Source organism: Podarcis vaucheri, assembly GCF_965113315.1.
Source record: "Podarcis vaucheri genome assembly, chromosome: 15".
NCBI lineage: Eukaryota > Metazoa > Chordata > Lepidosauria > Squamata > Lacertidae > Podarcis > Podarcis vaucheri.
The window spans coordinates 1005312-1018799 of NC_138753.1; the positions used below are offsets into that span (position 1 = coordinate 1005312).

Genomic DNA, 13488 nt, shown 5'->3' on the forward strand with positions numbered 1-13488 from the left:
GGCTGGTGGTTCCCGATGGGGGGGGGCATCTGCCCCCTTGGTTCCATAAGCTCAAGGCCCCCTACCCTACCCCGTAAGAAGCATTATCCAGAATAGTGACACGCACAACATACTCAGGAAGATAATTACACAATAAAATTCAAAGCAGTAACAATTGCTTGCGCATTTATTTGAAATCCAATTACAGCTAGCTAGTTTAATTATTATTTCAACCAAACTGATGAACCTAATCTTGCGAAAGCAGCCTTTCAAAGTCTGATAACCATTTAGCAATTGGGAGGTTTTAATGTTTGACGTTTTACTGTGTTTTTGTATTTTGTTGGAAGCCACCCAGAATGGCTGGGGCAGCCCAGTCAGATGGACAGGCTATATAGTTAATAAAATTATTATTAGCAAGAGTTCTAGATACCACATTCAGGAGCAACTTCACCATTTGGTAAATTCATAATGTGATGGCTGACCTTGTGTCCTTATGTCCTTCCCATAGCTATGGCATTCCTTTTATTCATATTGCCTGCTTTGGGCGCTTCCCCACCCCCAGAATCAGAGTTACTTAGAAAACGAGCTCACGGCGCTCTTATTACCATCAGTCACACTCAAGATTGTACAAACTTCCCCTAATCAGCTTTCCCTGGGAAGTTTTGCTGCAGGGCGGCACCCAAGTGTTTCAGATCGAAACGTGTGAGTGGGTGAATGATCTTCAGCCTTATTGTTGTGTCTTTCTTTGTATGCTGCTTTCCCATGATGGAGCCACGCGCAAGCAGCTCATGAGAACGCACAGATTTGAAATAAAACAACATTCCAAGATAATGCATTAACAGTTGCAAAGCGGAGCGCAATGTAAAGAAAAAGCCACACAAATGTCCAGGCCTGGGCTCAGCCGAGCTGCCCCTCCGTCCCCCCCGCCCAAACAACAAGTGCCGCCCGTGACCTCTTCCTCACTGAGGACTAGTCTGCTTTGGTGTGTTCTGTATGGGGTAGCAGGAGATGGGGGAACCCCCTCTGCATAAATGGGTTGTTGAGGCAATGAGAAAGAGCAGCCACTGGGCTGTCTTCTTTGCTCTTCGTGTTTTGTGGAGGGGGGCACAGGGGGCGCATTTCTCATCCCTCCGCCACTTTGGGGAAGTGCATGTGTCCCCCACCTCCTCCCCCTCGCCTCGCGCAGCCGCCGCAACCAGCAGGTGGTGCCACTTCCTCTCCCGGGGGCTCCGTTTCCCTCTGGCTGTGAGAAGCAGGAGGTTCCCAGGGGGGGCCCTGCCGGCAGGTGAGTCACGCCAAGAGCACAACCACGCAGAGAGTCATTTGGAGAGCAGCCGCTGGCCTGCCCTTGAACCTTCCCACCGGCCTCTTCCCAAGGCTGAGCTCATCGGGGTCACGCGGGAGGCAGGAGGCAGGCACGCACACTCAGAGGGAGCCGGGAAGGGGCTTTCCTTGCCCTTCTGTTCCCACCCCAGAGCACCACCACCATCATCACAACATTTATATTCTGCTTTTCCTCCAAGCAGCTCAAGGTGGTGTGTGCGATTCTCCCCCACTAGCATAGGAATATAAGAAGAGCCTGGCGGCGGGATCAGGTCAGTGGCCCACCGAGCCCGGCCTCCTCTTCTCACAGGGGGAGCCCCCAAGCACGACCCCACCCCAGGAGCCCTCTCCCCTCCTGCACTTTTCAGCAGCTGCTGTCCGGAAGCCTCATGGCTGGTTGCCATCGATAGCCCTCTCCTCTTGCGTGAATCTGTCCAATCCTCTCTTCAAAGCATCCAAGTCGGTGGCCGTCGCCGCTGCGTCCTGCGGCAGAGAGGACTTCCTTCTCTCTGTCCTGAATCTTCCAACATTCCGCTTTGTTGGATGTCCACAAGTTCTCATGTTATCCTCCCAACACCCCTGTGAGGCAGGGACTCACCCAGGGAACTTCGGGAGGGCTGAGCGTCAGGGGATTTTGGACCCTGGCCCCTCCCAGGTCCTAGCCCAGCGCTCTAAGGCCGGGGGTAGCCAAGCTGGTGCCCTCCAGGTGTTTAGGACTGCAACTCAGCCGGAATAGCCAGCATCCAGGAGCGATGAGGAGTTGTTAATAATAATAATAATAATAATAATAATAATACCACCTCACCCATCTGGCTGGATTACCCCAGCCACTCTGAGAAGCTTCCAACACATAAAAAAACATAATGAAGCATCAAACATTAAAAGCTTACCAATGCAGAAGTCCTGAACCCCCTGCTCTGACCGCTGCTCTGCACTGCCATTCTCTTCCATTCTTCCCAGGTTGCACCCCAACTCTCTGAGGCTTCACCTATATTTAATTTACACCCCCTTCCTTTCCCCCAAAGCACTCGGGGCAATGGACACCTGTCCCCCACGTTTCTCCTTGCAGCCACCCCTGCCAGGGAGGCCTGGCCAAAGGAGAAAGCTGGTGGGTGGCTTGAGGTCACTCAAGGAGGTTTGTGACCAGAGGAGGGATTTGAACTCGGGTCTCCCCGCAAGGAGCCGCATTGACAGGACTTGCATGCTCTGTGTGTGTCCCTCCCTACTGGAGGAATTGGTTGGGTCCGACCCCCTGCCTCCATGCTTCAGGCATTGCATGGCAGCCTGTTTGCAAAATCGAGGAGGGGCAGGATATGGGATTCCTGGGCCAGTTACTGTCTTGGAAATGGATTTGTGCCACAGTTGGGTCAGTGCAGAAGAGTTGGCAAAGCAAAGGGGGGTTGGTGGTGGTAGAGTATGTCAAAAACAGAGGAAAAGCCACCTTGATTCTCTCTGTCTGGCAGCGTTTCCTCCATGTGCAGTTTGTTGTCGTTCCAGTGGATGTATTGGTTTTAATACATTGCTCTGTTTAGTTCAGTTGGTAGAGCGTGAGACTCTTAAATCTCAGGGTTGTGGGTTTGAGCCCCACGTTGGGCAAAAGATTCCTGCATTGCCAGGGGCTGGGCTAGATGTGCCTCGGGTCCCTTCCAACTCTACAGTGATTGCACCTCCCATTCAGCCTAAGAATGACCTTCGCCTCAGGCCAACCCTGTAGGATGCCCTCCAGCAGACTGTAGTTCCCAGGATACTTTGGGGGAAGCCGTGACTTTCCAAGTGGTTTAAGAATGCTTTATGGGGATGGTGTGAATCACAGGAGGGGGAGAGTTGTCGTTGCCCAGGCCCCACTCTCGGGCTTCCCTTTGGGGTATCTAGAAGGCCACTGAGAAGCCTGGATGGATGGGCCCCCTTTGGCCTGCTCCAGCCAGGCTCTTAGGAAGCCCTATTGTGAAAGCAGAACCTCCATCCATGCCCAGGGACAGTCTGCCTCGGAAAACCAGAGGATGGGGACAACTGGAGAGTTGCTGCTGTGGGGCTCAGGTCCTGCTTTGGCCAGTGAGGACAGGTTGCTGGACTGGCCTGACCCAGCTTCAAGGCTCTTCTTAGCTCCTTGCCCTCGCATTCCCCTCTGGAAAGTGGCGGTAGGTGGGCACCCCTGGGATTCCTTGCACACATGCTCCCGTCGCTTGCAGAGAACCTTGTCCGCCAGCAGAGGGCGCCGTGGGCCTAGCACGTCTCCCCCCTCACAAAATGCAGCTGTCTGGCACTTGCCCTCGCGCTTGGAGGGCCGGGGCACAGACATTTGGTTCCCATCTGCCGCCCCTCCACCCCCCTCTGCACATCCCAGGCCAGGTTATCCTGTCACCCGGGACTCTGGGCTCGTTCACAGGAAAAGGGAGCGTTCGAATTGTTTTCTCATCTTCTTCAACATCATCTTTTCTCTCTCTCTCTCTCTGCTTTCCCCCCCTCTTTCCCATGCAGCTGAACAAAAGGTTCGTCCTGAGTTTTCTCCATGCCCATGGGAAGCTGTTTACCAGGATTGGGTAAGGCTGCAGGATGTTTGTTTTATTTTTCCTACATTACGAGGCCTTTTGGAATTCCAATATTGTTAGCAACTGGGCTTGTGTTTGGAGCGGAGGGCACAGGGTGTGAAGCCGCCTCCTCCTCCTCCCTCCCCCTCCCAGGCCGGCTCTGGAGGGTGGGGCGGGTGGGGGCGAGGGAGAGGGTCAGCACTCTGGCCGGGGCTGGGGCTGGGAGCGCCACCGCAGCAGTGACGCAGGTCTGGCCCTCCTCGTCCAGCACAGCAGCTGCCCTCCTTTATCAGAACAAATTCGTCCCCAGCCAAGTCCATTTGTGCCATTTTCCCGCTGCCGCCCGGAGTTCAGGGCTAGACTGCCACTGCCTGTGGAGGTTCTGTTTAGCATGGAGGTCTGATGCCCCCCGATCTAAATCGTGTCCTCCAGGGATTGGCTCTTCACAAACTGTGGCAGATTGTCAGAGAAATGCCGAGCAGAGGAAAGGAAGTCCCTCTTAGTGCAGCGCAGAGTTAAACTGTGGAACTCCCTCCCACATGAGGCCATGATGGCCAACAGCTTGGGCGGCTTTTTAAAGGGGTTAGGCAAATTCATGGAGGAGGAGGAGGATATCGAGGGCTTTGCTCTGCCTCCACAGCTGGAGATGGGGATGCTTCTGAGTCTCTCTTGCTGGGAACCGCAGGAGGGGAGGCTGCTGCCCTTCTGCTTCAATCCTGCTTGCGGGTTTCCCAGGGGAACACCTAGTTGGCCTCTGTGAGAAGGGCCCTGATCCACCAGGCCCTTCTGCTGTGTGCTTTATCTTGTCCACCTAGCCCAGCATCTTCCACTCTGACCGGCTGAGCCTCCCAGGATCTCTGGCAGAGAAGCGTCTTTCTCCCCCATTTTCACTTGCTACCGAATTCTGGGTAGCAAGCCTGGGGATTGAATCTCCCCCATGCCAAGCATTCATTCTGCTGTCCCCGGACAGCATTTGGCTCCCAGGTTTTCCCTCAGGTGGCCATTGCTTCTTGGGTGATGGCAGAGGAGTTGGCGTTGCCCCTCTTGGGAAGCCTCCCTGGGTGCGAGGAAGAAGGAGCCTCCCATAAGGATGCCCAAGAAGTCAGCTCCAGTCTGTGCCCTCTCGGACTTCCACCATCCCTGACCGCTGGCCATGCTGGCTGCTGGGTGTGCTGGGAATTGGAGTCCAAACAATGGCCGCAGGGCCATGGGTTCACGTCAGCTCCTGCAAGGACCGAGTTTGAGTTGGCTTCGTAACTGGGCGACCTGCAGAGCTCCCTCTGCTGTGAATGAGAGTGCAGGTGCTCATGTTTCCTGTGACAAAACAACGGAAGCGATTTCACTCACTGAGACACACACACACACACACACACTTTCCAGTGGTAACCACGTGTAGGGTCACAGTGGCAATTTCTCTCCACCAAAGTACTTTGTCTCCTTGTGCTCGGCAAATCTCGACGGCAGCCCCATAAAGTAGGCCAGTGTTGCTGAGAAAGAGCGGCTTTTCTCAGTCCCACACAGCCTCCCCTGCTTGCCCCACACCCCATTATTATTATTTATTACATTTCTATTCCACCCTGCTGCCAAGGAGCTCCAGGTGGCGTACATGGTTCTTCTCCCCATTTTATCCACAGCCCTGCAAGGTAAGCTAGGCTGAGAGGTAGTGACTGGCCCAAGGCCACCCAGGGAGTTTCGTGGAACCTTGGTCTCTCTCATCTTAATTCGACACCTCTCCACGTCTCCACAACAGCTGGCTTGCTAGCAGATTCTGCCGTTATTTTTCATCCCCATAGAATTGTAGAGGTGGAAGGGACTCCTGAGGTTCATCTAGTCCAGCTCCTTGCAATGCACAAATCGTGGCTAAAGCATCCCTGACAGCCCCCCCCCCACCTGTGCTTAAAAACCTCCAAGGAAGGAAAGGCCACCACCATCTGAGGGACTCCATCCCTCTGTCGTCCGGCTCTTACTGTCAGAAAGTTCTTCCTGATGTTGAGTCGGAATCTCCTTTCTTGTAACTTGAAGCCATGGGTTCGAGATCTACCCTCCAGAGCAGGAGGAAACAAGCTTGTTCCCTCTTCTATGTGACAGCCCTTGAGGTGTTTGAAGACGGCTATGCTTTCTCCTCTGAATCTCCTCTTCTCCAGGCTAAACGTCTCCAGCTCCCTAAAATGTTCCTCACATGACTTGGTTCCCTGCCCCTTTTTATCATCTTGCTTGCGCTCCTCTGCTCTCAGGTTGTCGTTATGATAATTACTGTCTATTTGCAATTGTACTGGGGGATAAGTTAATAATAATAATAATAATAATAATAATAATAATAATAATAATAATAATACAGTGGTACCTCTGGTTGGAATGGGATCCGTTCCGGAGGTCTGTTTGCAACATGAAAAGAGCGCAACCTGAAGTATCGTATCTGCGCAGGTGCGCAGCACGATCTGGCGCTTATGCACGATTTAGCACTTCTGCACATGCGCGAGTGGCGAAACCTGGAAGTAACCCTTTCCAGTGTTTCCAGGTTGCCACGGGACGTAAGCTGAAAGAACGTAACATGAAGCAAACGTAACATGAGGTATGCCTGTAATAGACATAACAATGCAATGCAAACGGAGTTGTTAAGAATGCAATACAAATAATGAGCAACGCAAACAATGTCTCCCCTCCTTCCTTGGTTTCTTCAGGATGGAGACCTTCCCTGCCGTGGCTGCTGAGGTCCTGAGCGAGTTCCGGGTGCTGCTGGGGCACAGCCCCTCGCCCATTGGAAGCACCCGCCTGCTGCAACTCATGGCCATCAACATGTTTGCTGTCTACAACTCCCAGCCCAAAGGTACTGGAGGGGGACAGGTGGGGGAAGGAGTCAGGAAGGAGCCCCAGACCTTGGTCCTCAGGCGCTGGGTTTGTGAGCAGGACTCAACTCTGGTGCCCAGGAGGCCCTTTGGAAGTCGCAGGTTGAGAAAACTGCTGAATTCCAAAACCCCAGCGGGCAGAGTTGAGATCTTGAGAGCAACTCTTGCTGGTTAGCATCCAGCTCAGGGTTCCCATGGGACCATTTGCTTCCTGTGTGGAGAGGCGCTTATAAGAGCCTAAGGAGAGCCCTGTGCCAGCTGGATCAGGCCAGCTTGTTTATCAGCCTGTTTTCGCAATGGCCAGCCAATGGGAAGAAGCCTGCAAGCAGGACCTGATCGCTACAACAGCTCTCTAGTTGTTGTTGCCCGTCACCTGGTATTCAGAGGTAGACTGTCCCTGGGCATGGAGGTTCTGCTATCGCAATTGGCCCTGCTCCCCCCCCCTGCCAAAGGGGCCCCACCTTGTTTCAGCATCCTATTCTTTCAGTGGCCAACCAGGTGCCCCCTAGGGGAAGAAGCTAGCAGCAGAACCCGAGGGCTACAGCAGGGCACTCCCCACCTGCCATTCCCAATGTAGTACCTCTAGGCAGGCTGCCTTTGTCCTTCCTGGTGGGCAGAAGCAGCCAGTGGGTTTGGTCCAAGGAAGGGCCCCCTTTTCTCCCCCTGCCCCTTCAGTGTTTGTCTCTGACACATCGAAAGAGTCTTTCTCAGCCCTGCCTGAGCCTGGTCCTCCCCTAAATTCTCCCCCTGTAGCCCTCCTGCTGTGGCCGTCATCCTCATGGGAGAGCAGTGCCAGCAGATCCTGGGGCCAGCAGGTCAGATCTGTGGCTCTCCTGCTGTGTCGTCCTCTATGGCACCCAGAAAGCATTGCTTGCACAACCTTTCTCTTTCCCTTGAGCCTTGGTCTTCCTTGCTCCTTCATTATCACCTTGTTGACTGACAGTCCCATCCTGTCCCCCACCCCACTCTGCCTCGGAAGTGCTGTAGGGGAAGATGATGCCTGGCCAGCCCCCTTTTGGTAGTTCCTTGGCAGTCCGGAACAGCCCCCCACCCCCCACCACCACCCCAGAAGCTGCGATCTCTGTCCCTTGCATGCCGTCTCTCTCCAGAAGGAGGTGCTGGCGGGCTCCCTTTGCCCCCAGGAGGACCAGGAGGAGGCCAGCGCAACACCTTGCCCCAGGTGTCCTCCTTGGGCGCTTTGGTAGCCAGCTGCACACCCGCCTGGCAGGGAAGTGCGGGGTGCCTTTATCCTGACCGCAGACGCGTGGAGAATGTGGTTGGGGGGGGTTTAGGGGGGGGAATCTGTAATTTGGGCACAGGGAGAGAGGAGTGGCTGGAACGGAGTTTGCAAGCGAGCTAATTGAAGCCGTGCCTTGTGGCAGGGCATCTCCGGCTCGCAGGACTCCCCCCTCCCCCACCCATCTGTGCCCAATTTACTCCAATCTGGTCTCGGTGGGGCTTTTCTCCCACCCCCAAAGCCCACCCCCTTTCTCTCTCTCTCTCTCTTTCCCCCTTTTAATAATTTGTTTTATAATTCCTGGAATCAAACCCATCTCAAACACACTGTTCTGTTTTACTATATTATTGGATTATACTTCCTATAAATCACTGGAGGGATGTTCATAGGGCCACCGCCGGGATCACTTCCCTTCGCCGCAACCCCCCGCCCCCGCCCCCGGCACGTCTTACACACATATCCAGGCAGTTTGTCTTCTGGCCTTTTTGTGCCCTTCCCAGCTGAGCAGGGCAACAGTTGCCCCCACCACCACCACCACCAACCAGCCAACTTCAGGCTGTGGCTCCATCTGGCTGCTCACGAGCTTTTTGGCCTGTTGGGCAGAACAACCCCCCCTCCCCCCCCATACACTCCTCTGAAGCTTCTCCCCTGAGCCAATTATGGGAGCTCAGGGTTGGGAAGCCCTGTTGCACAAATGACAGGCCTTGCACTGGCCTTCTGGCGATGTGGCTTAGCAGGTGACCCTCCCTCCCTCTGTATTACGTGGAGAAGGAGCCTCTGAAGAGCAGCCGCTGGATCAGGCCAAGGTGGGTCTGTCTAGCCCAGCAAGCTGTTCTCACGGGCCAGCCAGGTGTCCCTGTGGAAAGCCTGTGCTCCACAGCAACACACCCCTCTTGCGGTTTGCAGCAACTGGCGTTTGGGATCGTTGCTGCCTCCGACTGCGGAGGTAGAGAGAGCATCCATCATGGCTCGGAGCCCTCCATGAGTTGTCTTTCAAAGCCATCCTGGTTGGTGGCCATCCTTGTTTCCTGTGGCAGTGAGTTCCACAGTTCAGCTGCCCCCGTGTGGGCACCTCCCTGTAATATCAGGCATGTAAAACGTTGATTTACATTTTAATCTCTTCTCAGTTCATTGCTGGTTTTATTCTTGGAACTAAATGTTGTCATTTAGTCGTGTCCGTCTCTTCATGACCCCCTGGACCAGAGCACGCCAGGCACTTCTGTCTTCCACTGCCTCCTGCAGTTTAGTCAAACTCATGCTGGTAGCTTTGAGAACACTATCCAACCATCTCGTCCTCTGCCGTCCCCTTCTCCTTGTGCCCTCCATCTTTCCCAACATCAGGATATTTTCCAGGGAGTCTTCTCATGAGGTGGCCAAAGTCTTGGAGCCTCAGCTTCAGGATCTGTCCTTCCAGTGAGCACTCAGGGCTGATTTCCTTCAGAATGGATAGGTTTGATCTTCTTGCAGTCCATGGGACTCTCCAGAGTTTTCTCCAGCACCAGAATTCAAAAACATCCGTTCTTTGGCAATCAGCCTTCTTTATGGTTCAGCTCTCACTTCCATACATCACTACTGGGAAAACCATAGCTTTCACTATACGGACCTTTGTTGGCAAGGTGATGTCTCTGCTTTTTAAGGTGCTGTCCAGGTTTTGAACTAAATAGTTGGCTGTAACTATTTTTACTGATAACATTTCTTTTTGCAAATTGTTTTGAGAGATTTCTTTTTTTAAAAAAGTTAAGCTGTGCGTTAATTTTATGAAATAAATCAAATCAACAGTCTTCCCACCAAACCGAGGCCCGACTCCCAGACCATTTCAGAAGGGCCCTTGTGGTTCCCCAGAGTTCCTCCGAGGCCTGTCCGCAACGTCTTTTTACCAGTGCCTCCTCGATGTGCAAACCACGCGGCATCTACCAGGACCGGAAATCCCCAAGCCGAGTCCAGTTTTCTCAGCCGCCTATAAAAATAACGCCGGCTCATCTGCTGCAGCCTTGGTTTAGTGGCCTTTTAAAATTAGCCCCTCCGGAGTATTTGAGCGTAACCTCAGGCTCCTGGGAGCAGAAAGAGCCGCATGGGGAAGTGGCCCCCAACCCCGCTCTCAAACCCCAGTCTCCACGCTGCACCTCTTCACCCACAGCCCAGGTGAGCCCGGGGGGGGGGGGGACCAGAAAAGCTGCAGTGACAAAGTGGGGCTGGGGTGGGAGCAGGGAGGATGCCGAGTGTTTGCAGGTAGCCGGGGATTGGGGCCGCCTGCTTGCAGCCAGCAGACGAGGCAGCTGCCTTATACCTGGTTGGGCTATTTGTCCATCCAGCCCCCTGTTCTCTGCTCCAACTGGCAGCTGGTCTCCAGAGTCTCAGGCTGAGGGGAAGAACCCTTCCATCACCGGGGAAGCTCCGTGGCAGAGCATCAGTCCCCATCAGCATCTCCAGGCAGGGCTGGGAATGGTCCCCTGCCTAAAACCTTGGAGAGCCATTGCTGCCAGCCAGTGAAGACAGTACTGAGCTAAAGGGAGCCAACAATCTCAGTATACGGCAGCTCCCTAACTTCCTGGAAGCTTGCTCATCCGTAGCTCAGCGGTAGTGCACATGCTTTGCATGCAGAAGGTCCCAGGTTCCATCCCTGGCAACATCTCTGCGTAGGGTTGAAGAAAAGACTCCTGCCTAAAACCCTGGAGAGCTATTGCTGCCAGTCAGTGAAGATCAGCCTGAGCTAGATGGACTCTGCATCAGGCGGCTTCCTGTGTGCTCAAGATCCATTTTTAACTGATGATGCTGGTGGCTGAACCTGGGACCTTCTGCATGCAGAAGGAGGTGCTGAAGAAGTTTCAGTCCTTGTGCCCTCCAAATGACCTCTGACCAGCCCCGGCCAGCAGTGCCTTAGCCCAGGGCAGACAGAGAGCGCCAGGCTGACAAAGGCTGATTCATCAGTTAAATTCTGGGCGGCCAGAGCAGGAAAGTCTCTATTCAGTGTATCTGAATGGGCAGCTCACCAGGGTGGCAAAGCCTGCTGCATTTTTACTTATTTTTTGCTTTCTAGGTTGCATTTCATTTTTCAAGGTCTGAGATACCTTGAAACCATTTTTTTAAAAGGCGGGATGCATTTAAAAACAAAAACCCCTAATCAACAAAGGTTTCCTTGCTTGTTTCCATGATGGAAGGAAAGGCTCTATTTGCGGAGTTTCCTCTCTCACACCCGCTGTTCCCGTGCCACCGTCTTTTAAGGTGCCCACAAGGCCGTCAGTTGTTCAGACTGGAAGACCTGTCCCTGTTGCAGCGCTTGGGTAGTTAAGCTATGGAATTGAGTCCCACGAAAGCTCGTGATGGGCACCAGTTTAGATGGCTTTAAAAAGATAATGGGGGGGAGGGGAGTGGTTCAGTCCTCTGCCTCTCCAGGTAGAGCTGAGAAATACAGGAGAGTCAGTGCAAACGCTTGCAAGCTAAATGAGCTGGCGGCCTGTCTCAGGAGGAAGGCCGTTTCCTACATTTGTCTGGGAGGAGTAAACCTGCATCGTGTGACTGTGAGAAGGGGGTGTCCCCTGAGTCCGCTTGCCAGCTGGTTGTGGGCAGCAGCCCCTTTGGGGTCCGCAAAGCAGCCAGGCGGGGCCTGTTTCCCAGAATCCTCCTGGGCCACCCTTTGCCATCATCTCACATCTTGCTGAGCAGAGCAAGAGGGGGGGGGCAAATCCTGCTGTGGTGCTCCGCTCCTGCTTGTGGGCTTCCGCATGGGGCAGGAAGCTGGACTAGGCGCTGAGTCCCCTCTGGCCTGATCCAGCTGCATTCTTATGAGGGGCTGGCAGAGCAGCTTCCTTTCACGTGGAAGCTCCTGAGTTTGATTCCTACCATTTCCGGCCAAAAAGGGACTCGGCAGCTGGTGGTAGGGAAAGGGGTCTTTTCTGCCTGAGGACCCTGGTGAGCTGCTGCCAGTCAGAGCCTGCAATGCTGGGCTAGGCAGAGAAGAGTCTGAATTGTGGTGGCCCCTTTGAAAAGCCATGGCAGATTGCCTTGCAAGCCCTGTCTGGTTAGAGCAGCCTTTCTCAACCTGTGGGTCCCCAGATGTTGTTGAACTACAACTCCCATCACCCCTAGCTAGCAAGGCCAGAGCTCAGGGATGATGGGAGTTGTAGTCCAACAACATCTGGGGAGCCACAGGTTCAGAACTGCTGGGTTAGAGCCTGGGAGGAGGCTGCTCTTCATCTGTCTGATCTACCTCATAGGGTTGTTGTGAGGGAGCTTCTCTCACCGCCATCCCATGCTCCCTCTGTGTGTGTGTGTGTGTGTGTGTGTGTGTGTGTGTGAGTCATATTGCCTGATCCCTCACTCAGCAAGCTTCAGAACTGGGCCAGAATTAGAACTCAGGACCACTACCCCCAAGAGCCCTGCCGCATCTGGATCAGGCCCAGCACCCTAGCCTCACAGTGCTCCTTAGAACCTGGGGGTCTAGATAGACTGCCTCTGGGCCTGGAGGTTCTGTAAGAAAAGAGTCCTGTCCCCCCCGGATCAGGCCCTCCTAGTGCAGCGTCCAACCTGCCCTGCCACCCCTGAACTTTTCCTCTCTCCGTTTTCCTGCCTGAGCGGAGCATCCTCTGGGCAGCGCGAGGGGAGCTCTCCGGTGGGGACGTGGGATGGGGAGGGAGCTGCGTCCCAGGCCGCTGAGCCTGCCTGCCCGCCTGCCTCTTAAAAGCCTGCAGCAGCCAGCGAGCGGAAGCCCTGCACTCCGGCCCATCTGCGCCTGCCGAGGGAGACGCAGCGCAGCTGCTGTTGCTCCGAGTCGCTGGCGCAGCGCAAGAGAGAGGGAGGGAGCCAGATCTGCTGTCTGTTGGGGTTTACTGCTGTCTACATTGAAACATGGCTGGGGCTGGGGGGGGGGCTGGGGCTCAGAATGGGGTGGGGGGAGCCGGTGGCACCATGCCAGCCCCAGTTAGCCTGGCCTCCCCCCAACCTTCCCCCCCCACCCCCCAACTGATGCTTTAAAGTCACATTTCCAGGCCAGACATAGAATTAATCTCTGGGCACTTCAGATTGCTGGCAGCCCAAAGCAGGATGTGGGATTTTTCTCTCTCTCTCTTTCTCTCTCTCTGTGTCTTGGCTGACTTTTTTACCTCTCGAAGAATTTGGAAGGGCCGTGAGAGTCCCTCCTCTCCCCCCCTCCCTTTTCGCCTTGGTGCCGCGAAGCTTTTCTGCTCGCTGATCGCCCTGCTGTGGCTTCGCCCCTAATAGATTTCATATGTCGATGCCGTTGACATCAGTATCAAACTATTCTACATGTGATCTGGTGTGTTTCCTGCAGGAAATCTGCAAGATATTTATTAAGAACTAATAAAATAAACCTCTCCCCGAGCTTTTAGGTAGTTTTCAATTGTCCGCGTCTCCCTCGTTTCCTTTTATCAACTGGGGGGGGGCGTGCTTTGTTTTTGTTTTGTTTTTTGCTCTTCCCTCTGACCATCACAAAAAAGAAACCCACCCAAAGGCACTGAAGAAGCCAGAATATTTTGGGGCGGGTGGTTTGAGGGAAGAAAGAGACAGCTCTGCAAAGACCTGCGTCTTCAGGGCTTGAATTAACAGGGGCTGCAATGGC

The 13488-nt window shown here is 54.1% G+C and overlaps 1 protein-coding gene across 2 annotated transcripts in view; it reads left to right on the top strand.

The window, feature by feature from the left end:
- The window catches only part of SMG6 (SMG6 nonsense mediated mRNA decay factor), an 89305-nt gene that overhangs the window by 18341 nt on the left and 57476 nt on the right, over positions 1-13488 (top strand). For both annotated transcript variants that reach the window (XM_082201676.1, XM_082201677.1), the window contains exons 9-10: positions 3781-3842; positions 6512-6657. In XM_082201676.1, coding sequence (XP_082057802.1) covers positions 3781-3842; positions 6512-6657 — 208 coding nt within the window. The remainder of the gene's footprint in view (positions 1-3780; positions 3843-6511; positions 6658-13488) is intronic.